Source organism: Trichechus manatus, unplaced genomic scaffold (genome assembly GCF_000243295.1).
Source record: "Trichechus manatus latirostris isolate Lorelei unplaced genomic scaffold, TriManLat1.0 scaffold00117, whole genome shotgun sequence".
Lineage (NCBI taxonomy): Eukaryota > Metazoa > Chordata > Mammalia > Sirenia > Trichechidae > Trichechus > Trichechus manatus.
The window spans coordinates 7,516,744-7,543,458 of record NW_004444053.1 but is presented as its reverse complement, the minus strand read 5'-3'; the positions used below and the strand labels follow the sequence as shown (position 1 = coordinate 7,543,458).

General features: G+C 39.1%; 1 protein-coding gene across 1 annotated transcript; it reads right to left on the bottom strand.

The window, feature by feature from the left end:
* Nucleotides 1-3,584: 3,584 nt before the first annotated feature.
* TAF5L (TATA-box binding protein associated factor 5 like) lies at nucleotides 3,585-25,641 on the bottom strand. Its single transcript, XM_004384118.2, has 4 exons — nucleotides 24,226-25,641; nucleotides 18,611-18,715; nucleotides 12,412-13,136; nucleotides 3,585-5,333 (listed from the first exon to the last, which is right to left on the bottom strand). Exons 1-4 carry the CDS (start codon nucleotides 24,365-24,367, stop codon nucleotides 4,536-4,538), a joined length of 1,770 nt encoding a protein of 589 aa, XP_004384175.1. The 5' UTR covers nucleotides 24,368-25,641; the 3' UTR covers nucleotides 3,585-4,535.
* Between the last annotated feature and the right edge of the window lie 1,074 nt (nucleotides 25,642-26,715).

The following is a 26,715-nucleotide window of genomic DNA, read 5'->3' as shown; positions in this document are numbered from 1 at the left end:
GGGGCAAGAACAAGAAAGCAGGAGGGGACAGGAAAGCTGGTAATGGGGAACCTAAGGTTGAGAAGGGCACAGTGTTGACACATCACGTGGGTGGCAACCAATGTTACAAAACAATATGTGTATTGTTTAATGGGAAACAAATTTGCTCTGTAAACCTTCGTGTAAAATACAAGAAAAAAAAAAAAAGAATGGTTTGAACTCCTAAATGGAAAAGAACCTGGTGCTAAGACCAGTGGGGCTGAGGCAATGTGAGTAGGGAGCAAAGCAGCTTGACACGAGGTCGGACAGTTGGCAGGACTTCAGCACTGCCAGAAATTTAGCTTTTATCCTAGGTAGAATACTGAAGGGTTTAGAACAGGGAAGTGATGTAATCCAATTTACATCTTAATTGTTACCTCCTCAGAGAGGTCATCCTTGAATGCTTAAATCTAAATTAGATCCCCTAGTATAGTCTTCCATAGCACTCAGTATATAGCACTTACTATATTTATATTTATGGTATTATTTATACGTGGTATTAATATCTGCCTCCCTCCTTAGGCTATAAACTCAAGTCAGGGACTGTATCTGTTTTGCTTATCACTGTATTTCCACTAATGAACACAATGTCTGCTCATAGTAGGTACTCATGTACTTATTTAATATAAAAATATTTCTTCTGGGGATTTCAGTCAATCATAGGTAAGTAACTAAGTTGTCCTTCAATGAGTCAAACTAACAAGGGATGTTTGCCTTACTGAGATTCTATAACAGGATTTTATGTTTACTATAGGGCAGTTTCTGAGTCATTTGGCTGCTATGTAGGTGTCAGCAATATGAATTTTGGTGTAGGTATAGTCATAACGAACACTTCTAAAACATGCAACTGAAAGACAATTTGAAGTATAGACTAATCTTTTACTCCATATATTTAAATACCAATCTGGGCAATAGCAAAATTAGAAACCCACATATTCAATAGACTTTTTAATACAACCAAGGCATTTTTAACATATAGATATAACAAATGAAAATCCAGTAAACACGGTATCTTTAGAAGGAGGATCTTGGATATAAAAACTTTAAATTGTTTCCTATTACTTACTTTCCTTTATCCTAATTTTCTCTCTTCCTTTTGGCCAGTCTTCTGTGAAATTAAAATTAGATTTACCAAGCCTGTCGGCCTAAGAAATTTCAGCTAGTCTTTTCAGCGCTTGTCCACTTTATAACAATGACCCTTTCCATGGCTGTGTGTGCTGGTAAGCTAACATTGCAGAGATTTATCATTGTGGTCTAACATTATTGAATATTCTGATGTTTCTTTTAGCCATATATTGTTTAGGTTTGTTCTTACTGCCAGGTTCTGATCCTGTTTGTTACCGCTGACTTACTTGGCAAAGGGAAGCATGTGTCTTGCAACTATTGCTAGGAACATTTAGTTACTACTAAACTCAGTTCACTCTTTGTCTGATACCGAGGGAATCAAGGGAGACAGCGTAGCGTCATTAAGAGTATGAACTCTGGAGCCAGGCTTCCCAGGTTCAAATTCTGGCTTCACCAATTTACCAGCTATGTGAACGCTCGCAAGTGACTTAATCCATCAGTGCCTCAACTTCCTCATCTGTAAAATGGGGATAATAATGGCACTTACCTCATAAGATTGTTAAGGGATTTAAATAGGTTTTATAAAGCCTTCAGAGCAGTCTCTGGTACATACTAAGAACTACATACATGCTTTTTAAATAAAGTAAAATTGTAGTTCCTTTTTGGAGGATTATTAAAAAAGTGTTTACAACTTCACAGCTACACCTTCCAGCTAGAACTTGAGGATACCGAATCTATATAACACATTCAAGACAAATGAATATTTCATGTCGGGTGTGAATAAATAAAATAGGTTTCTGGACTTCAGATATTTCATCTACAAAATGCTAATATTCACCAGTGCTGTCCACCTCACAGGATTGCTCCAAGGAGAAAATGAAATAATGTCAGAGAGCGTGTGAAGAGTGTTTAACTGTGTTCTTATACACCCATGTGTATAAGACTCTTAATACTTTTAAGGGTTTGGGGGAAGTTATGAGGGCATTGTATAAAAAGTTAAATTACCCCACATTAAGATTAGTTCACAAAGGAAAAAAAAGGTCAAATATACTAGTCATTAAGAGCATGAACTGAAATCACAAAACAAGGGTATGACTGGTAATGTGAAGACCGACTAACCTAATACATTTTTGTGTTTAATCAAGGAAATTCTGAATTAAAAAACAAACAAGCAAACAAAAACCTTTGCAATATCCTAAGCTAGTGATACTTTCACTTCTGAGAATGATTCAGTCCAATTTAGGAATTTCATTGATTCTAGTAATGTAACATAAAATCTAACTTACGAGTTCAATTCTTACAGGTAAGAACACATTTAAATCCTTAGCTTTACCTGCAGAACATGGAAAGTGATGCTGTCTTGCTAAGTTACCAAAGGATCCTTCTTACAATGTCCCAAATATATGTATTTTTATGAATAATAAACATTTCCAATTAATTAGCATCTTAGGCTCAAGTAAAAAAGAAAATTGGCATAGAATTCTGGAGTATTCCTACTTAACTTCCTGATAATTCTTGGAGTCCTTGCCAGAAAATTATGTTTGGAAGTAGATTTTTTTAAAACAAAATAATTGAGAAAAAAATCCAATCTTCCAGTTTTACTTACTCTGTACTATTTTTTTAAAGTATACTTGAGGATTTAAATGTAGAAATCACACTGCATGGATCAGGGAAATATAGTTCCTAATATTTTTCTACCAAATGAGTCCATTAATTTGAACGATACCTTAAGTACAGTAAGCATGCGTGACCTCTAACTCTAATTTTTGATCTACCCAGAACAGATTAAAGTCAATATTTTCAGTCTGGTATCATTTAATCTTTGAACAAATACTTTATCTTGAATTTTCCAGTAAATAGCTTGTGTTATTAACAGGTCTTATAACCCTCAGAGGTTTTATAATGGATCTCTAATGGCAGCTGGAAGTAGAGCCTTACAAAATAACTCTAGATAGTAAGATGCATAATGTCTTCAGTCAGCAATTGACAATTTTTGATGTATAAACAGTATTAAATCTACCAAAAATCTACGTGAATGCCAAGGGGAATCACAATTCAAAGTAAGCTGAATACCTTTGTTTGGACTGGTCTAACCTACACCAACTGGCTGTTCTGAAGAGAGATGAGATGCATGTTACTCCAGGACAAATCAAATACCCTCCTTTCCTCGGAATTTACAAAAGATGCCAACACTTTTTTGTTTTTTGTTTTTTTTTTTGAAACTAAATACATTTTAATAGAAAACAAAATACAAAATAACTCTTTTCAGAAAACAGAAATATTTAATCCTTCTTCTACAAATTAGGCTTGCTCTATCCTCAGAGCAGCTTCATATGCGTGCGTGTTCTCACGATTTGCTTCACAAAGTGTTCATTACTGGTTACTGCAGTGCAGAAGGTGGGAGCAGGGTGCTCTCAGGGGCGAAGAGGTGTGGAAAAGCCACACTTCTGAATAAACAAACAGTCATTTGAAATTCAGTATTTTCTAATTCTACCTTGTGACTTATAATTTCAAATTATTTTCATTTCTTTACCACAATCATTCTTTTCAGGGGAGATAATTACTAACAGAAGTGCAGCCATGAAAAGAATCTGCCTTTCCCACTATCACTGCAAGATCCCACAACTTTCTCCATCAAGTCCACCCACCCACTTCTAGAAACAAGTCAGCCAGAGTGATCAATCTGTCACCCATAAATTTTCCCTTTCTCCCAATACACTGTGCTACCAAATTCTCTAATTTCCCTGAACCTCAAAATTCCAAGTATCACAGCCAGTGCCAGGAGTCAAACCTGAAAGATAAAAGCAGAGAAAGTACCCTCTGCCAGTGCTAGATTTCCTCTTCTCAATAATAATAATAATAATTATTATAATTATTATAATAGCAATAATTAAAAAAAATCCTGTTTTTTTGTAATTATGGAAAAGGAAAGACTTTTTGCCAGGATTATCCCCCTCCCCTTTCCTCCCCTGCATTACTAACTGATAAGGATTTCCCCTCAATGAAAGTGATTGATAATACTTAACACTTGTAGCACTACATATCTTGAAAGAGCTTTGCAATCACCCTCTAATCAAACAGCACCCTGGTGAGGTTAAGTATTATCTGAGTTTTGCAGACAGGAAAGATGAGGAGAGACACTAAGATACCTGCACCAGGGCATGGTGGGGTCTTCGTAACAACTTGCCATCTGACCTCAGAAGCATCTTAGTTCTTGCTGTCATGTGCACTTATTAATCGCCTTTCTCCCCGCCACCTCAGTCCTTCGACATTTGGGGGGGGGGGGTGCCGGGATGAAGGTGTGGATACTAAGGATGTCCACCAATGGGAGAAAAGGAAGAGTAGGGAAGTGTTTTCACAGTCAGTCAGTGATTTAATCTCAGTTTGTAGTAAGACTTGCAATCCTGAGGCCTTTCACCACTGCCCCAATCCATTAACACAAAAATTAAAAATTAATGTTCCTGATTTTCTTGTGTAATCCCCGTCACTAAAAGAAGGTTACAGGCCATAAACTGTACACTCAGCACATTACTCATCTGCCCAGTGTATACGCCCACGAGTTCACTGGAGGAGCCATCAGGAGGAGCACTGCAGTAAGTGTTCCTGATGTCCCAAACACGCACAGAGTTGTCCATGGAGCCCGAGGCAATCAGGCTGCTGTCCGGGCTGAACGTAAGGCTAGTGATGTTGTCCGTGTGGCCTCTCAACTCTTTATAAAGGGTTCCAGATGCCAAGTCCCACAGCTTCAACCTCTGGTCCTCGCCAGCGGATGCCAAGTACTTACCATTGGGAGAAAATGCAAGAGAAAGCACAGGTCCTCGGTGGCCCGTGAAGAGCCTCACAGAGTGCCCCTGCTGAGCACTCCACAGCCGGACGGTCTTATCGGTGGAGCCGGTGGCTAAGTAGTTAGAATTAGGGTGGAATCTGACACAGTCCACATCTGCCAGGTGCCCTGCATATATTCTCAGTGGGTAAGTCCGGTCAAACGACCACAGCCTGGCAGTGCGGTCGTAGGAGCCACTGGCGAAGTACAGACTATGGGGGCTAATGTCCAGGTCCCACACAGGGTAGGCATGTCCTTGGTACAACACAGTGTTGGTGAAACTTCCGAGGTCCCAGTATCTAATGGACATGTCTTCAGAACAAGAGAGCAACCCTGAGCTGTCTGACAGGAACCTTGTTCTGTACACAGGCCCACAATGTCCTCGCAGTATCTTCATTTCTGTGCCTGCGCTATCATCCTCATCATCCTAGAAGAACATCAGGGTGAGGGTGAGGATGGGAAGAAATATACAAGAAAAAAAAGTTTAGTGGTCTGACAAGGAAAACGAGGGGAGAGGAGGGAAAAGGGGTTTCTTGGGAAACTAGCATCTACCTAGTAAACGACAGGGGCCTTGCCCTTAATGCGAAACGTGACCCAGGAAAATGACTCATAATTGAAAGGAATGCAAAGTCTTTTGGAACTTATAAATTGCTTTCTCTAAATTCATCAGATCAAAAGATACAGAGATGCAAGGCTGTTAGTAGAGAGTAATGACTGTGGACCCTACTCTTAGGCTGAGGATAATACATATTTCAAAAGCTGATTAAAAGGTAGCCTCTGGGAACTTTCTTTGTAAATTCTGATATATGTCATTTGGAAAGATTTACTTTTAAATTTATGTTACCTTCTTAGATTCTTTTTATTCTATGGGCATGTCTTCATTTGAAATTTCTAGCTACTTTATAAGCCATATAGCTCCCATTTCCACTGCATTTAAAATAATCCTGACAAGTTCATTACTCCCATGACTGGGGTTAACGACGAAGGCAGCAACACATGAGGCAGAAGTGGTGTCACTTAGACATTAACGCAGGACTGTTACACGAGTTTAGCCAAAATACAACCCAGACACTTTAGAATTAATAGTAAGCTAGAAAGGTTGTTTTCAATAAATTAAACACACACCCCTGTTAAAGGCCATAAACTTGCTAGTGTCCAAAAAGAAATATAGATGAAGTTTTTAAGACAACGACTTTCTGGAGGGTCTCAACATTTCCCCAAAGTAACAAAACAAAGCATGGATTGAGAATTGCTTTAAACAAACCAAACAACTCATGTGATTCTTGGAAATTATTTCCTTTGTAGGGGGACAGAAAGAAGAGAGCCACTAACAGTACTTCAAGAGAAAGGTCCCTTCCCCTCTTTTTTCCCCCACAAGTACACTGTTTTCAAAATCTGCTTCCCTTTTTCCCCTCAGAGACAAGCTTCTCAAAACTAAGCTGTCTTCAGCCTGGAATTCATAAATTAAAATGGATTTTAATTAAACACTAGAAGAAAAGCAAAATGAAGATTATTGAACCAACTGGCTTTGTTGGTTTAGAAATAAACATCATCGTGAGCCTTAGGTTCTTGTATAGGAAGACGGTACCCTTTTAACGTCTATTTGAAAACCACTACATTAAAAATTAAATGAATGCCTGTAATGGGTACATATTTGAGAAACAGTTAAGAGAAAATAAACATCAATGTCCAATAGTATTCAAAAGACTATCCCAGACACTCAACATTAAAAATCCATATGCATTTGGGAGCTTACGGTTCTACCGAGCGCTAACAAGAACATTAGTCATTTTCCTTCCCAAAGAGGTTATGACAATACTTTAAGATTTCCAGAATAACTCATTGCTCTACACCAGAAAGTTTATGTAAGAACTGTGGGAGCAAACAAGGACCCAGGATGAATTAGGTAAAAATCCTTCGAGAGTTAACTGTGAAGTAAAGGTCATTTTATTATCTCTCAGGCAAACGTCCTCTTCATCTGGAACAGGAAGTTACAGAGTTAGGAAATGGATCTAAACTTTGGTGCTCAGAGATACTGCGAAGGGTTGGCTAGAAGAGGATGCACTAGGAGTTCAGATGAGTCTCCCAAGGATCTGGAGGACTGTCCTAATCCTGTGGCAAAGTGCCTGGCTGACTCTGTTGACTGAGAAATGGAGAAACCAGGACCTTCCTGCTGGCTATCACTATCAGCCTTTTGCCAAGACCACAGCTTGAAATAACCAAGCCATGTTTTTGTGGGCCGCTTACTCCAGTCCCACAAGGGCCTCAGTGCAGGAGAGGTGACACCCTGAATGAGCAGCTTCTTCACACAGACACTCTCCCTGCTCTTGGCTAACAGCATTTAACAGCCCAGAACTTGCTGCATTTGTGACTGAGCATCCCATGGTAAATGAGCATCCATCCCAAGTAAGAATCTGTAATTTTAAAGTATACACATGTAATAATAAATTATATCTTATGAAATTATAAAAAATACATAAAAAATTTAAAAGACAGGAAAATAAAAACAGATATTCTAAAATATCTTTAAGTACTGTCTTACACACCTCTGGCTTTGACCCATGGGTCGTAGTCCACTGACCCCTACTCTAGATCACGGGGTCCCTAAAAATCTAGACTGGTTATGGAGGATACCTGCTCCTAAAGTAGGATGTTCCAAGTATCACATCTCATGCTCTAGTTTTCCCTAGAGCACAGCTACTTTTTGGGGTTTGAAATAGGGTTGCTATGAGTCAGAATCCACTAGATGGCAATCAGTTTGGTTTTTTTTTTGGTTCCTTAACTAGCTGTGAAGTAGAAATGAAGAAATTAAATACGGCCAGACTGGGGAATGGGTTAAGGCTTGGAAGCAAGCGGGTGACTCTATGTGGGAGATGACAGCAGCCTGAACTAGAACAGTGACAGTAAAGCAGGTGGCCATTGGCAAGTGCAGGCCGACCTGTGCTGGAAGAGTCAACTGTACACAAGATTTCTGCGATGGGCTGTGTTGTTGTTAACTGCCGTAGAGTTGGCCCCCGCCTCACGGTGACCTCATGTGTTACAGAGCAGAACTGCTCCATAGGGATTTCTTGGCTGTAATCTTTATGGAAGCAGACTGCCAGGCCTTTCACAGCAGCACTGGGTGAATCTGAACTACCAACCTTTAGGTTAGCAGCTGACTGCAAACTGCTTGTGCCACCTAGGCTCCTTTTCTAAATTAACAGACTTAATTAATAATTTTTAAATATTCTTACATGTTGAAATGATAATACTAGCCATATTGGGTTGAATAAAATAGATTATTAAAATTAATTTCGCCTGTTCTTTTTTACTTTTTAATGTGGCTACTAGAAAATTTTAAATTACATATGTGGCTTGCATTATATTCCCATTGCACAGCACTGATTTAAACGACAGTTTTATATACAAATTATAAAACTGAATACTGATGACAACATTGATGAGTTTTCAAACTTTAAGATTATCAGATTTTGGGGGAAAATTCAGCAGACATTAAATAAACAATATACGTGACACATGGGGGCTCCATGAGTCAGAATCGACTCGAGAGCAACTGATTTGGAGTTCCTGGGTAGTGTAAGGAGCCCTAGTGGTGCAGTGGTTAAGAGCTCGGCTGCTAACCAAAAGGTGGGCAGATCGAATCCACCAGCTGCTCCTTGGAAACTCCATGGGGCAGTTCTACTCTGTCCTATAGGGTCGCTATGAGTCGGAATCGACTCGATGGCAATGGGTTTGTTTTTTGTTTTTGGGGTGGTGTAAACGTTTAACATGCTCGGCTGCTAACTGAAAGGTTGGAGGTTCAAATCCACCCAGAGGCACATCAGAAGAAAGGCTTGGTGATCTGCTTCCAAAAAATCAGCCATAGAAAACCCTATGGAGCACAGTTCTATTCTGACACACGTGGGGACTTCATGAGTTGGAATCGACTCCATGACAACAGCATCGCAAACCGCCTGGAGTGAGGGGATGGGAAGTTGGTAGTGATGATGGTGGTAATGTACACATAACTGAAAAGAAAAGCAAATCCTTGATTTGGTATCTGCAGTTTGTCATATTGCTAAAATATTAAAAACACATAGTTAACAATCAAGAAGGGTAAAGTTTGATCTCATTTATATTCCTATTTCAATGTGGAACAAGGGGTAGAAAGTGAAGGCTCACTTTGACTGCCTGAAATAGGAGGGGCTATGACTTGGCGGCAACTAACAAGAACGACGACTAGTACCAAGGGTGAGAAAAGGGGACTGTTGTGCCAATTTAATGAACTTCCGAAGGTTAATCTAGAGTTATCTTCAGTCAGCAGATAACAGAAGCTATGCTGCAGTGTCACAAATCTAGTTTCGTTTGGCATAATTTACAGAAAAAATCTTATGCTATATAGGAGCTTCTGATTACTGTTTTTTTACACTTAAAAACACTGAGATATAATTCATATACCATAAAATACACCCTTTTAAAGTGTACAGTTGAGTGGTTTTTAATATATTCACTGAGCTGTGCAACCATTACCACTATCTAACTCCAGATCTTCTTCATCACCTCAAAAAGAATTGCCACACCCATTAACAGTCACTCCCACTCCCCCCTGGCCTCAGCCCCAGGCAACCACTAATCTACTTTTCTCTATAGATTTGCCTGTTCTGGACATTTTGTGTAAATGGAATCAAACAATATGTAGCCTGTTTTCTTCACTTAGCATAATGTTTTCAAAGTTCATCCAGGTTGTAGCTTGTATCAGTACTTCATTCGTTTTTATGGTGAAATAATACTCCATGATATGAACATACCATATTTTATTTATCCATTCATCAGTTGATGGACATTCAGGATATTTCCACTTTTTGGCTCCTATGAATAATGTGTTACGAACATTCATGTATAACTTTTGTGTGGAAATATTTTCAATTCTCATGCTAAAGTTATTTCTTCAAAAAGATTAAGGTATAGATTGTAAACTGATTTTTTAATTTGGTTTGCCAAGTGTTTCAATACTTCCTATCATCTCTTTAGGAGCCCTAGTGGTGTGGTGGTTAAGAGCTCGACTGCTAACCAACAGGTCAGCAAGTTCAACTCGTGGGAGCTCCATGAGTCGGAATCAACTTAACAGCAACTGATTTGGAGTCCCTGAGTGGTGTAAGGAGCCCTGGTTGGTGCAGTGGTTAATTGTTCCACTGCTAACCAAAAGGTCAGCGGTTTGAATCTGCCAGCTGCTCCTTGGAAACCCTATAGGGCAGTTCTACTCTGTCCTACAGGTTGCTATGCAATCCACTTGATGGCAACAGGTTTGGTTTATCATCTCTTTAACCCAGATGGTTTTACCATTTACTTTTACCGGCTTGACTTCTACAGGTACATGAGTTTGTCACCCTTGTATTAAGAGTCTCAATTTTAATTGTGAATTCTACAAGGAATAAAGAAAGTCCAAATTCTCATCATAAAAACATTAAAAACCAACTACCAGAACTAATTTAGACCTTGCTTCTCCCCCAAAATGCTCTTTCGGCAGAAACTAAAAAGAAAATTTCCCCGAACTGCTATGACAAAATGAGTGGGTGGAGGGAATAGAAATCCTAAATAGGAAGCCCCCCAACAACAGAAAAAAAGGATCTTTAGTCCTGAAGTAAAAGAAAAGTTTGTTCTAGAAAAAGCAGAAACTAGAAATCTACAGTATTTTCAATATGGATAAAGATGAACAAGCTAGAAAGATACTTCAAACCAAACCAGACCAACCCAAACCTGTTCTTATGACTACCTTTGTTCCCTACCTCAGTGAATGATCCCATCTCATCTCCCACCAGCCACCAAGCTGTTCAATTCTGAGACACAGATGTTATCCTTAACTCTTCCTTCATCCTCCACATTAATCCAATAACTGAGTTCTTTCCATTTTACCTTCCAAACCACCTTTTTCCTTTTCAGCTGCCACCATCCTACTTCAGGTTACCAAAATTTCTCACATAGATAGCCCCCACGTACTTGCTTCCAGTCTTACTCCCTCCCAAGTCTGGCTGATATTTAATTTCTTTCAGTTCTTGGAATTCCTCATGCTATTCTTTACTTGTAGATCTTTAAATACACTGCTGCCAATGCCTGGAAGCCTTCGGAGGAGAGAGCTAGTTTTTAGAGGTGGCCAGGCTAAAATCGTAAACATTTTTATTTTTAATGTTCTTTCTAAGATACCATATTGCCATCTTTCTTTATGTTAATGCCTAGAATAATCCTCAAACTCTGTATACGAAAGCTAATAAGATCAGAGGGAATAATCTCTTCTTTTTTGTATTTATAGAAAATTGCAAGTAAGTTAGGGCAGTATCCCTCACTGTGTGTGAAGCACCCCCAAACAGTCAGAACTAGCTCCAAGGAAAAGAGAAGTGTGATAATTCAAACAATGGTGCAATGAAAATTATTTTGGAAGATACTATAAAATTCTAGAAATCAAAGTTTGTACATGGGACTCTAGAATCTCTCTCTACTCCTTGTAACAAACTCCTCTAATGATGCTGTCTCAGCTGCAAGAATCAAAATCTCAAAGCCATACTAACTGAAAGGTCCCTCAGAAAACAGGAACAGGAAATGAAGGGCTGAATTTAGTACATCCAATGTTCTTGATATCCTCATCAGCAACTATAATGAACTACAGTGATTCTTTACTCCTGAATTTTTCAACACTTTGCAAAGAATTTTCCATCCAAAATCACTTGAAGCACATACTTGAACTTCACTGGCAAATATATGTATCGTGGTCCACACACTTTTGTGGGACCACTCTCAGGAAAGTTAACTCTGTGAAGTCTGATCTCTCTCTCCCTTTGCCCACATGTTTTCTAAGGCACTGACTCTCTGTGACATGAAACTCAGGTCACGGGGGCCTGCCTTTTTCAATAACCATCCCCAAACAGACAAAACAAGACCTGATGACACATTACATTTCAACCATACTTCCTGGGTGCCTTTCAAAATGGGGTCTGGGAACACCCTGGGGTACATGAAGGCAGAGGATGTACCTCAGAAAGATGGTAACACTCAATGTTGATGAGGGGTAGGGAGACCTCACATGCTGTTGCTGAGATTGTAAAATGGCACAACCACTTTCTGTGGGGAAAGGGACAATATTAATCACAATTTAAAACACAAAGACCCTTTGACCCAGTAATCCTACTTCTAATATTTATACTTGCACAAATGTGCAGATATATATATACAAGGATAGTTAATTTAAATCTCAATTAAAGTCAATATTTGCTAAAGGTCTTTAATTAGGCTTAGTGATGTTATCCACATTTCAGATACTTATCAGCTCTAACCATCCATTCATAATATTAAGTTAATGTTTTTAAAAATAGTTTTGATCTCTTCCACGGTTAGGCATTAGCAGGAATTCAATGGATATGGGTTACACGGCATTAGTTGGTTTTAGCGATACAACGAGGGAAATAATGAAGTCCCTTCTCTGTTCTAAGCAAATGAGTAAGGCAGGTATAGAGAAGGAAAAATGATACTCATACCTCTTCCTCGAGAATATCACAAGCCAAGTGGATGCGGGACACGTCTACTTGGTGGGGTTCTGACTTTAACTTCTTGGATCGTAAACTCCAAAGTTTTACACAGGAGTTGTCAAACCCAGCAGCAAGCAGCTTGCTATCTGGGGAAATTTCTGCAGTGTTCAGCAGCTGCTCTGTGTTATAGAAGGCATAGAAACAGATGGTGGTAAGTGAAGGAGGCCCATCCTTGACTCGCTTAATGCTCTCCTGCAAGACCTCCAGGGCAGCCTCATTCTGCAGAATAGGGGTGGGCATGTCACTGGGCTCTAAGCCGCTGCTCTCACTACGTGAGGAGCTGCCACTGGCATAGAGTTGGTAGTCTGTTCTCTTGGCAGGCTGCACATCAAGATGAATGTGTAAGGAGAGGACTTTGCACAGGGCAGTATTGTTGTCACTTTGGAGGTAGCGGATAAGGTAGTTGTAGCTGTCTTCTTGGAGACGGACCACATACTTGTTATCTAGGAATGCTCGAAGTTTGAAGTTAGACAGGATGTCCTGGATGGTTTGAGTGGTCTGTAGCTGCTCAATGACATCCTTCTGGCTAGCGTTCTGTAAAAACATTCCATGGAAGCGGCTGTAAAAACTTTCCACTGTGCTCTTCGGACTGTTCTGGACCAGGTTGAGATGGAGGTAGACAAAGAGAGGATAGAGGAGAGGCAACACTTCATGGCTGTGCTGGGAATCAGAATCTATAATGAAAAAAAAAAACAAAACCTGACAGTTTTATAAACAGTATAATCTCATAGAATAATGCAACCCCTCCTGCGGAACCCACCATCACATAACACTGTCAGGATTGTATTTTTTGAGACTATTGATTAATATATGAGTCCAATACGGATTTCTGGAATTTCAAATTCCAAGTCTTTTCACAGAAGAAGGAAGAGCATGGACTCTGACGTCAAGCAAACCTGGGGTTGAATTCTGCCACAGATCAGGAACTTGCTGCGCAAAGAGGTTAAATGACTTGCCTAAGTTCTTACAACAGTTCAGTAGCAGGGCCAGGTACCTAGGTCTTCAGGGTTTACTATTTTTTCCAGTACTGTTGTATTTGTCAAATTGGGGACCTTAGATGGCTGAGAGTCCTTAGATATGTTCTTGGGAGTCTGTGAGTTCTTCGCAAGAAAATTTTAACTTGATAATAATCTAAAAAATGATGATTACAAGTCTATTCAGCGTTATCTGTATGACCACTTGGCAAGTAAGTACTGACTTGCAATTTGAGTGCTCTAATTTGTTTTATGATTATTGTTAACACCTATCATCTAAAGTGGAAACGCTGGTGGTTTAGTGCTTAAGAGCTACGGCTGCTAACCAAATGGTCTGCAGTTCAAATCCACAAGGCACTCCTTGGAAACCCTATGGGGCAGTCCTACTCTGTCCTATAGGGTTGCTATGAGTCGGAATCGACTCGATGGCAACAGGTTTGGTTTTCTCGGTTTAACATCGAAAGTAAAATCAAAGCACTTATTTTACTGGGTTCATTAACATGTCTGGCTACCCAGAAGGAGCGCTGGTGGTGCAGTAGTTAAGCACTTAGCTAACTGAAAGGTCAGGAGTTCAAACCCACTAGCCACTATGCAGGAGAAGATGTGGCAGTCTGCCTCCCTTCGACAGCAATGGGTCAGCGGGTCAACCAGTCAACCCAGGTCAGCATGTTCTAACGTTAAGATGACATTTATCCATAATTGTCCCATATCTGTCACTGTACTCATTTTGATTTGTTGGTTAGAAGTAAAATTCCTCTTTTGCAGTGATAATTTACAAATGAGATTTTCCTGTCATTAAGACTGTTTACTAATTTGAGACTTTGATTCCATGAAAGTATGTGACAAAGAATGTTCAAAAAAATGTACAGCTTTAATTGCCATGGGCTAATGAGAAAGAACAGAGGTGCATTTAACTCCTAAATAAGTGTTCATGGCAAGTGAAGGCTAACTAACATGATGGCATGCTACTGGAACAAAGGTTTTGCAGTCATTTGAATACAGAAAAGTGATGACAGGACAGAATCACCACAGGGCTCAAACACTATGTTGCTGTTGTTAGTGGATTCCGACTCCTGGCTACAAACACTATAGACAAGCTGAACTCAAAGTAACTTGCATGCCAGCCGTCAGTGCCACCTACACTCCCATTCTGAGCAGCAATTTAGTTGTGGCAAAAGCCATCCATTACACTAAATTGCTGTTAATCTGAATTTTATTGCTTTCATGATTTCGCTTGTGCTTCATTTGTAAACAAATTTCGGTTTCATATAGAAATATAAGAATAAAGATTTTATATCTGTTTTTAAATTTATGTAAATAAATACAAAATGCTTTAAGTTAGCACTTACGTTCTGCTAGCATTTTTTGTTCCTTTAAAAGGAACCACAGAGGGCTCAGGATTCAGAACACTGCATTATATAATCTTGCCTCTCTAATTTGACGGTCAGTGATACTAGCATACTATCTTTGCTTAGTACCCTATTTCACTTTAACAAAAAGAAAATTAACATGCACAATACTGCATTTTAGAATGAACTTATCCCTACTCAAATATTCATCCTACTCTTTATTCTTGCTCATATCTAAAAGATGAACTTAAATTACAAGAAAGCTGTTAATTCTTTAAAAGGCTTCTGGAAAATTTCTTTTCCAAAATACCAATTATCGAAAACAAAAAGACTCACCTTTACCTATTAGACTTCCAATCTACTCTACTGGGACAAGAGATTGTTTTCAATTCCTTAAAATCTCAGTTTCAGGTTTATTTTCCAAAATGAGAGGCACTTTTTAAGTTTAGAAAAAAATCTGGCCACCAAGGCATAGGGAAACACTATTTTAAAAATTACTGAAAGTCAGTGTTCCTTCAGCTCATAGTTTCAAAATTGCTTTATCTGTTCTCTCTTGACTGAAGGGAACAGCATGCTAGGAACAAAACAAAATTTTGATCGCCATTCTATATGTGGAAGAACGTGAGACTCACAAAAGTCCCAAATCACTTTCGTCTTTTAGTTCCACATGCAATTCCTACATATACATAATTTCCCAACTGATCTCATACTGCTCTGTGAAGGCACTTGTACTGTATTTTAAATTTTAAATAGAAACTAACTTTTAACCTTTTTGTGTTAGTATTAGCTTCCAAATTAGATTATGTTGGTGCTTAGGCAATACTTGCTCATTGATTTGGCCGCCTGCTCCTGAGAGACCCAGGGGTGGAGAAAATGTCCCAAGGAAACAGCCAGTAAGTGGGAAGATATATACTAACCTCCCTCCAAATAATTCGTGACACATGGAATAAACAATCAAATTATACACAAAATAACAGACAACTGTGTCAGTTTTGAAACAAGATAAGAAATCACACAGGAAAACATTAATAGACTACAGTATATGAAGATGTAAAGTTCTGGGCAAAGGAAAATATGAAATGAGAATAAACAAGATAATACATATTAGGAAAAAAAAAACTGCACCATCAAATAAAAAGGCCAATAGCTATTCTACGTTTAAACACTCCCACCCCCCAAAACCAGTTGCCTCTGAGTTGATTCCAACTCATGGCAATCCCAAGTGTGCAGAACGGAACTGTACTCCATAGGGTTTTCAAGGCTGTGATTCTAAATTAAGGGCCCTGTCAAGTACTTAAGAAAAAAATCAAGGCCCCCAAGGGATAGATGGGAAAGGGATTTGAACAGAAAAAATCTGCACTAGGATAAATCACATTGTTGTTGTTAGATGCCTTTGAGTTGATTCTGACACCTGGTGACCCTATGTGTGCAGAGTAGAACTGCAGTCCCTAGAGTTTTAAAGGCTGTCACCTTTTGGAAGCAGATCACCAGGTCTTACTTCTCAGGTGCCTCTGGGTAGGCATGAACCTCCAACCTTTTGGTAAGTAGTCCAGTGCTTAACCATTTGCACCACCCAGGGACTCCTTAAATCACATTAGTGGTCAACTAAATATATTAATTCTGTATTACAAAAAATATATACTGGTTTAATAACAACAGAATTATTTCAATGAGTCTATTTTATTCTAGCTACACCTCTGTGATTAAAAATGCATAAGCAAAAACTTATACACCATATTTTTAAGCAAATAATGTGCCTCTTCTGCATCTGTTTGCTGGCCACGCTCTGCCTCCTCGAGGTACTTTCATTAAGTGTGCTATGCTAATTTTTTTGTTACAGCAACATGTGGAAGAGTATTGGCATGTTGTCCTTGTGAAGATGCCTCGTAGGAGGAGGGTACAGCTGGCAAACAAATGCAAAAGGCATGCGTTATTTGCATAAAAATACGTAATGTCATCAGGGTCATCTTAGCATTGTTCATGATGGAAATAAGTTGTGCTCATGACAGGAGTCACTTCACTGGCATAAGTACACCAAGTACATCACTATTATAATTATGTATTTGGTGGCTGACTTTTTTATCTGTTTCCGTTATCAGACACTATGCTCTATGAGGGTAGGGAATCTATCAATACACCCTACTGCAATACTGAGCCTGACACACAGTAAGGGCTTACTTAACATATACAGGCTGAATGAATGAAAAAGAGAAAGGCACTGAAAGAGACTAGGCACTTCTTTCTAAACCAGGTTCCTTACCATTAGAATGGTGAGATAAATCTATTAAGGATGGATAAATGTAATCATATTTAAACTGAGTAAAATAACTTTTTAAAAACTGACTTAGAAAATTAAAACCAATCCTAGTGATTAAAAATAACTCTCACTCTCTCTAAGTTTTCGCTTACCTCTGGATGAAATCCTTATTATAAATTCATGTTTTCTTTCTCTATCCTTGTTGGAAAAGGAAAGCAGCTGATCACTGTTCTGAGATACTTAACATTCATACGATATGAGACTCTTAATGGAGTTACTTTCTTTCCAGTTTAAACATAATAGACTCTTTTTGGCTAAATCTTTATCTTCATGATTTTTCATTTTTCTAACTATTTAACAGACTATTCTCTACTTATGAATTCCATCATTCAACAACTGTCAAATCGATAACCTCTTCTTGAGTTTTATTTTGTAATGTTTATTTTCTATAACATTTTTGGCCATTTCCCCCAACTTTTTAGACTGTAGTAAATATAGATTCTTTCCTTTAAAATAAAACGAATAAGGGGGTTAGTCATAAGGAAAATTAGGACAACTCTTAATTGTGTATGTGACTAAGGCTCAGTATATTATTTTGGCTTATATGTTGATCATCTTACATGTATCTTTACCATTAAAAATCATTAATACAAGGATTGTTCAAATAAAGAGAAATAAAACAACTTCAAAGTATTGTAACTATATTTACCACTAGCCAATACCTGCTAATTATTCTCAACCCTTTGAGGCAGAGAAAGTTTTCTATTTCCTATACCTCAAGGTGTTTTGTATACAGAAAGGACTCAACAAAAAATTTTCATTAATAATCAGAATCAACATGGTTTCTCGTAGTGCAGTAATTTTTCCAACATTAAAATTATAACCAATCATCTCAAGACTGGAAGAGATCATTTGGTTTAGCCTTTTCCATTTCACATGTGAGGAAACTAAGGACCCAGAGAGGTTAAGTGACTCATCTTTAAGTGGCTCATTTTAAAAGTTACACAGCGAGTTAGAACTGATGAGAACTCACATATGCTGATTTTGTGTGTCAGAGGTCATTCCACCACCCACACACTGGTCTAAACCACAATTTCTAGTATTTTTATCCAGAAGTTTTATCTTGCTGATTCATAAGGACTGTTATCTTGCAATTCTGAGATAAAGAGAAAAGACTATTTTAAGAGGTACTATATTATCAGTAGAGACACCAAGGTAGATTTCAAAAGCGCTGCATTTAAAGATGTTTTCCTATCTGGCTGATTCAGCTTTCACTTACTGAGTACAAGTTTACTAAGCATCTACATGCCGGTCTCTGTGTTGGAGGCCATGTATTAATGTATACCTCAGTGAATGAAACACCCTGATCCCTTACCCTTGTAAATTTTAACCTTGTGATTTAACTCTCTCAGGAATTAAAACAGACCGTATGTTCTTAATGCAAGGGCTGTGTTAAACTGCCTTTGAGTCCCCAGGACCTAGCACCATGCCTGGCACACTGTAGGTTCTGAGGGAAATTTGCATTAATCTTTCTTAATAGGAAAAGGCTGCTAGTGCCGAATACTTACCAGTGAGAAAATTCCGTAGTCGTCCAAACTGTACTTCATATTGCTGGGGCTCTGCCTGGCAAGGTGCTGCAGACACTATGTTGGCACAACCAGATTCTGATTGGACTGGGCGGGGAAAGATACACAAAAGTGGGGAGGGGGAGAAACAGTTATTAACCCAAAATGTGGCAGGATGGGATGGGGTGGAGGAGGGTGTTGAGTACGCCTCAAAAGCAACTAGCATTTTCAAAGCATGCTGGGGCTTCTGGTTAATTATGACTGAGGACACATATTTACATCTTCTCCCTCCTAATACCCAATCACATGACTGAAGAAGAATGAAAAGGTAGAAACCACGAGCGTAAGTAAACTAAATGAGAGCAGGTAGGTATAAACGTTCATGAGAGACCTATCTCGAAACCTCTGACCCCCAGTGTTCCAAAATCTCACAAAATGTGCCTGAGTGTGGGCCTATCTTAACCCACCGGGCTAGACACTCAGTAGGCCCTTGAATCTGGAAATTCATAGCTTTCCGTCCTGAGGCTTTTCTTGAATCATCCTATTTCCTTCTGGGACTCTTAATATTTCAAGGGTGGATCTCCTGGACTGACCCTTTAATTTCCCCTCCTAGGTTCCATTTTTTTGGCTTTTTTGCTCTTTCAGGGAGGCTTCCTCAACTTTCAACTCTTCTACTCATTTTTCCTTTTTACTCTCATGTATTTAATTTGCAAAATTGTACTGTTATTCTCTGGATGCTCTTCCTTTGTAAAAAAAAATAGTATTCTATTCTTGTTTTAAGGATATTAATGATAGCATTTTTGAATTTTTCTTCTCCCTGCTGTTTGTTTTCCCCAAGTTGCCTGTTTTTTTTAAAAATAATATTTTACTGTGTTTTTGGTGAAGGTTTACACAGAAGTTTAGGTTCCCAATTAACAATTTCTACACAAGTTGTTCAGTGACATTGGTTACATTCTTTACAATGCCTGAACATTCTCATTACTTCTGTTTTGATTGTTCTATTTTCATTAATCTAGTTTCCCTGTCTCCTTACATTCTCATCTTTGTTTCAAGTAATTGTTGGCCATTTGGTTTCATATAGTTGATTTTTAAAGGAGCATAGTACTTACTGGTGATATTCATTATTTTTTGAGCCAATTTGTTATTTAGCTACAAGATGACCTCAGGGGCTAGTTTCAGTTCAAGGTCAGAAGAGTATTTCAGGGCAATAGTCTTGGCGAGGCCTCCAGTCTGAACCGGTCCAGTAGGTATAGTTTTTTTTTAGGAATCTGAGGTTCTGTTCCACATTTTTCTCCCATTCTATCAGATTCATCTGGGCACCATCTAGATCTTCCTGTCTCATGGTAGATGAGGCCGTGGTTCATGCAGACTATCCGTCCTGTAGACTAGATTCTTTTTTGAGTCTTTTGTTTCCCTCTTTCTCTTTTGTTCCGGATGAGGAGAGATCAATAGTTGTATCTTGGCTGCTCACAAGTTTTTAAGAGCCCAGACACTACTCACCAAACTAGGATGCAGAACTTACTTTATGGGTTATATTATGCCAACTGACTGATGTGTCCACAAGACTATGGTACTAACCCTTCAAACCCAAAATCAATCCTGCAAGGTGTTTGGTTATGTCTAATAAGTATCTGTAACTGTGCCCTCTGTGTGCTTTATCACATATATGAATACATATATATACATATATATGTCATTTCATAAAATGAGAACATATTTTTTATATTTGTGATTAACTTATTTCACTCAACGTAATTTCCTCCAGGTTCATCCATATTCCAAGATGTTTTGGGAACTCATTTTTATTTATCACTGAATAGTATTCCATTGTATTATGTACCACGTTTACTTATCTACATTCATCAGTTGATGGACAGTTAGGTTTCCATCTTTTTGCTACAGTGAACACTGCTGCGATGAACATAGTTGTGCACATGTCTCCGTGCCTTTTTTTTTCTGTCTCTATCATTTATACTATGTACATTTCTTCCAGTGTCTGATAATCCCTAGCTATCTGCTCATATTTAAAGATGAGGCACTCAAAAGCTGATGGAGAACTCTGTGCATGTGGATGCTGTTTATCGACTAGGATGACCTGGATGGGCAATTTCCCAACATCAGTATCTGTAGATCTTTTTTCCTGGGCTGGTCAGACTCTCCAGGGAAGAATCTTTTAATCCCCTTTCTGATGGATACATGCCTGACTACCAGTTTTCCAGGTAGCTGAAGCAGGAGAAGGCTGGAGTCTCAACATTCAGTATGTAAACATACACTTAACCTCCATTATGTGAGTTTCTGCTTTCAAAGAAAAAAGAATTCCTTACCCTTTCAGGGGTGGGGGTGGGGCTAGAGGAAGGTGGCTAGGCACTGAGAGAAGACATCTTTAAGCAATCTGGATAAAACAGGAACACATTTTTAGAAGACAGAATATGGAAGGAGGAATGATAATTAATGTGGCAGGACTGAGGAAGGCACAACATAGAGTGTATACAAAAAGGGATATGGATGAGAGTCAATTTATCCTAGTAGAACTTAGAGAAGTCCATACATGGTGGAGGGTAGAGGACAGATACTGGAAGCAGAGGGATTTGCTGGAAGTCTGCACAAAGAAGAGTGGAACTCTTCCCTTTTCTTCATGTTGGCCCCCATTTAACCGGCCACTAAAACCTATAAAAACCATAACCCAGTGTCGTTGAGTTGATTCCGATGCGTAGCAACCCTGAAGGACAGAGTAGAACTGTACAATAGGGTTTCCCAGGCTGTGATCTTTACGGAAGCAGACTGCTACACGGGGCGGATTAACCAGTAAACACGGTATGCACCAGCTTACAGGAAACAAGGTATGCACGAGCTTAATTTTGTTCAGTTACTAATCTGTAGTGAATAATCTCACCTGGTTTATACTAGGGCTTGTGGTGAAACCCATGTGATATTGTTCACTACAGATTAGTAAGTAAACACAGATGTGGTGAAAACCAGGTAAAACTGTTCACGATAGATTAGTAAGTAAACCTAATTAAGCCTATGTATACCTTGCTTGTTGGGTAATCCATCCCTGCGGCCACATCATCTTTCTCCTGCGGAGCAGCTGGTGGGTTTGAACCACTGACCTTTTAGATTAGCAGTCCATCGCTTTACCCACTGCACCATCAGGGCTCCTTACTAAGGGCTATGGATGCCTAAAACCTATCCTCTCATCTCAATTCCTATTACCATGTCCTTAACTCAAGCTTTCCATACTTCTCACCTGGATTGCCACTATTACTTCTAACTAGCTTCCCTGATTCTAATCTAGGCTCTCACCAATCAACACTGTCACCAGAGTGATCTTTCTAAAATTCACACTGGATAATTTGGAGACCCTCCTTTAACTCATCCCCCTGGTAAGCTCCTAATGGCTCCTTTGAGTCTTAGTTCATTCCTTTTATTTACTGGCCCCCTACTATATGCCAGGAATCAAAAGAAACCTTCCTTGCCTGATAATCTAATTTAGATGACCATAGTCTATGTTCCTACAGAACCTGAGGCATACCTCCTTCACAGAACTTATTACATCCTACTCTTCTATAGGAAACCCTGGTGGCGTAGTGGTTAAGACGTATGGCTGCTAACCAAAACGCCGGCAGTTCGAATCCACTAGTAGAGCAGTGGTTCTCAAAATTTATTATACATAAGAATCACCTGGGGATCTTGTTAAACTGTAGATTCTGATTCAGTATATCTGGAATGGAAAAGCAAATTCTCAGCAGGGGTTTGAACCAGGTTGAACTGGTTTGAAGCCCTGTCCTCACTTTCCTGGTGGCTTTCCAGAAAAAACAATGACTTGCCTAACAAGCTAACAGTGCAAACTAAGACAATTAAGAAGAGCAAAGTTTTAGAAGATTGTTCACTCCTATTTCGTATTAACAACAGCATGGAATTACTGTCCCCAGGTTCTAATGACTGCAGGGCAGCAGGAGACTATCAATATGCTTTAAAGGCTGTATGAACAAATTTAGAAGAAATTATTCTAGGGTGAGACAGAAGCCTTGTAAATTGGATATCCTATTAGAGATAACAAGGCATCTATTAATCTACTGCTAGCTCTGTTTTTGTCAAAGGTAACACAATAGAGTTTGAAGGAAAGGAAAAATGGATGAATCTGACCCTAAAGAACAATAAGGCAGATGCCCAAGTAGGCTGCTTCTGCTGTCTAAGAGGGACTAAGGAAACAGTCTTTTGGGGACATTCTCAGGTTTGTACTGTCCTTACACTCTTTTCCTACAGCAATTACAATAAACTTTGTGTCATGGATTGAATTGTGTTCTCTCAAAATATGTGTTGGAATCCTAACCACTATCCCTGTGGAATAATACCATCTGGGAACAGGGTTTTGTTATAGTAATAAGGCCATCTCAATGTAGGGTGTGTCTTAAACTTGAGGACTTTTTGAGATATTTAAAGAGCAGATTAGACACAGAGAGAAGCGAGCACAAATGGGGGAAAGATAGATGCCATGTGAAGATCGCCAAGGAACTGAGAAACGTCAGGGTTACAGAAGCTTAGACAAGGATCTTCCCTCGGAGCCGACAGAGAAAGAGCCTTCCCCTAGAGCTGGCGCCCTGAGTTTGGACTTCTCAGCCTAAACTGTGGGAAAATAAATTTCTGTTCTTTAAAACCATCCATTTGTGTTATTTCTGTTACAGCAGCACTAGTAAACTAAGATAGAACCTTAAGGCCAAAAGGGCCAGGTCCTTGATTTTAAAGGTAGTAAGAAAAGAGGCAGCTGAGATAATTGCTGCTACCCATATGGAGGCTGAAACTATTGAGAGATGAAGCAGGTAGTGACATCTATTTTAAGAGAAGAAGGAAGTCCAGGAACAAAGAAGAGAGAAGGATGTAGTCTGAGCTGCTAAGGAGGGAAACCAGGGCTGAGCTACAGAAAACTCTGCTAACTAACTCCACGCATGGCCGTTCAAGTCACTCACAATCACCCTAAAGCGCTGCTGTGAATTTTTTTCAAAATCTCCAGCACATGAATACAATAAGAAGAAATCATATCAAATAAAAACCTGAACTCACAAAGTAGCTAAGTAACAATTATTTGTTATTCCAGATGGATCCAAGACAAGTTTTTCTAAAATCAAACCCAATTTCAAAGCAAACAAAGACAAACAAATGTTAAAAACCTCAGAAACATATGTAAGATATCAGTATTTCCAACCATTGGTCCCCAAATACTCATTTACCTAACAACTGATTTCCATATGTGAGCCTCTATGACAGCTGAGAGGGATCTGTGGAGAGACCCTGTCCCCAAGGGTCATATGGGATAATAGCGTATAGAAGGGAAAAGTTGCACATAACATCAGGTACAGATAAAATAATTCTGAGTTCTGAGGAAGGTAATATTACTTTTAGCCGGGGGAATAAAAAGCAGGTTTTTAGAAGTGGCATTTGAGCATGGCTTTGGAGGACAGCTCACTTCTCTGAGGCCAGCTGTGTGCATTTGGTGTTCTTTGGTCAGATTTTTGGATAGTCTGCTTTTCCAGTGCTATCTCAAGAAAAAAGAAGTCATCTGGCAGACAGAGACATTACTTGAGTTCTTCTCACATCGCAGGAGGAGAGCCCCCTATTACCTGTGAGATTAGCTGCCATCTCTTCAGCAGTCTGTGACAGTCTCAATCCTTGTTTCAGGGGACCTTCTGAATCCACGTACTGCCGGCGTTTGAGGTAGCAGGACACTGCCATCTGAATCTGCTCTGTGCGCACTCGTTTCATGACCTCCAAAGAGAGAGACAAATACTAGAGAGAGAACCACAGCACTCAGAAGTACAAGGTCTGGAAGATCATTTAATCCAATCTGTAACATCAAAGATGGGTAAAACAAGTAGTAAAGACTAGTTGCATGGCTAGTTAAGTGGCTTAGTTAGGATACAAAACTAAATTCCCTACTACTAACCTAGTACTTGCTTCCATTTTATCAAATTTTCCAATGACATTATAGCTAGCTTCAATACGGAAAACAGGAATAGCACAGATAATAAAATGTCATAGATAATCCCCAAACTCCCATTTAATATCACAATTTCTATCAGTTCCATGAAACTTTTCATTATAGATGCTAACAAGGAACATGACCAGATTAAATTTCAGGACCTTTTACTTCCCCTGCTTACTCAGTGATACCCAAAAAACCCCAGGCGCATTGAGTCGATTCCAACTCATAGCGACCCTATAGGATAGAGTAGAACTTCCCCATAGGGTTTCCAAGGAGTGCCTGGTGGATTCGAACTGCACACCTCTTGGTTAGCAGCCGTAGCTCTTAACCACTACACCACCAGGCTTTCCTACTCAGTGATGAGGTGTTAATTAGCAGTGAAATAGCCAGTAAGCAGGCAGGAGGCAGTACAAAGTCAAAGACCTGAAAAATTTGGAAACTGGATAATTAGATGTTGAGAAAGTGAGAAATCAATACAGGAAAACGGAATATTATAGATTTTTTTTTTTTTAAATAGTCCGGAAAAGGTTACCAGGACTAAGTCAAGGATTTGAGCAATGTGTTTTCATTTTAATATTATTTACTTCTTTCACTTTTTATTTATAACCACAGGTATTGAAAAAGATCAAAACAGTAAGAAGATATGTATATGTGTTGGAATATGTCTCATAAATTCTTAAAAGGAAAGCAGTAGGAAGTGAGCTAAACAGTGGTAAATTACCTTTGAATAATTCAAGTGAATTTGAGGGTTCACAAAAAGAAGGACTATTTTCCCTGAGTACTAAAGTTATTATCAAGAATGATAGGAATCCCCAGTATTGGCATGAGCTGAAAACACTACTTTGCCAGAAGAAAAAAATACTGCAGTCCAGATGAAGCAATGATAGTTGGATTAATTTTCTAGGTTCTGTCATGTAAAAAATATTTTCGCCTTCAAGATCAAAATATGGTGTCCACAATACTGGGGAAGCAAGCACAACTTGTACAAGGCAAGGTCATCAAAGCTCTATAGACACATCTAAACTCCCTGAGGGACCGAACTGCTAGGCTGAGGGCGGTGGGGACCATGGTCTCAGGGAACATGTAGCTCAACTGGCATAACATAGTTTATAAAGAAAATGTTGTACATTCTACTTTGGTAAGTAGCATCTGGGGTCTTAAAAGCCTGTGAGCGGCCATCTAAGATACTCCACTAGTCTCATATCTTCAGGAGCAAGGGAAAATGAAGAAAACTAAAGACACAAGGGAAAGATTAGTCCAAAGGGTTCTGGGCCACGTCTACCATGGCCTCCACCAGACTGAGTCCAGTACAACTAGAGGGTACCTGGCTATCACCACTGACTGCTCTGACAGCGATCACAATAGAGGGTCCCGGACAGAGCTGGAGAAAAATGTAGAACAAAATTCTAACGCACAAAAAAAGACCAGACTTACTGGCCTGACAGAGGCTGGAGAAACTCCAAGAGTATAGCCCCTGGACACCGTTTTAGCTCAGTAATGAAGTCACTCTCGAGCTTCATCCTTCAGCCAAAGATTAGACAGGCCCGTAAAACAAAACATGACTAAAGGGGCACAACAGCCCAGCACAAAGACTAGAAGGCAGGAGGGGACAAGAAAGCTGGTAATAGGGAACCCAAGGTCGAGAAGGGAGAGTGTTGACATGTCATGGGGTTGTTAACCAATGTCATAAAACAATATGTGTACTAACTGTTGACTGAGAAGCTAGTTTGTTCTGTAAACCTTCATCTAAAGTACAATTAAAAAAATAAAATAAAATAAAAAAACTTGGTGTGCAGTTTAGAATGCATGCAATGGTACCCATGTACATGTGATTGTCCCCATCAAAATAATACTCTCTAAATGTCTAAATCAAGGGTTCCCAGTTGTTTTGTGTGGTATATCTACTTTTTTCTTTTCTTTTTTTAAACTGTTGTGAAAATACAGAGAACACATTCGCAAATTCAACATTTTTCATGTGTGTAATTCAAGAGAACCAATTACATCAATCATGTTGTGCAACCATTACCAAATCCACTGTCAAATTTTCCATCTCCATAAACAAAAACTCCATGCTACCTAAACAATGATTTCCCCTTACCCTGTCCCTCCTGCCCCTGGTAACCACTAT

What these genes read in the sequence shown, in the direction of transcription:
- TAF5L (XM_004384118.2), bottom strand. Translation starts at nt 24,367, where the DNA reads ATGAAACGAGTGCGCACAGAGCAGATTCAGATGGCAGTGTCCTGCTAC. An exon ending in ACTACGGAATTTTCTCACTG is followed by an intron (nt 13,137 to 18,610) that starts GTAAGTATTCGG and finishes TTTTCATTATAG; the next exon opens with ATTCTGATTCCCAGCACAGC. An exon ending in GTGATATTCTCGAGGAAGAG is followed by an intron (nt 5,334 to 12,411) that starts GTATGAGTATCA and finishes ATGTTCTTCTAG; the next exon opens with GATGATGAGGATGATAGCGC.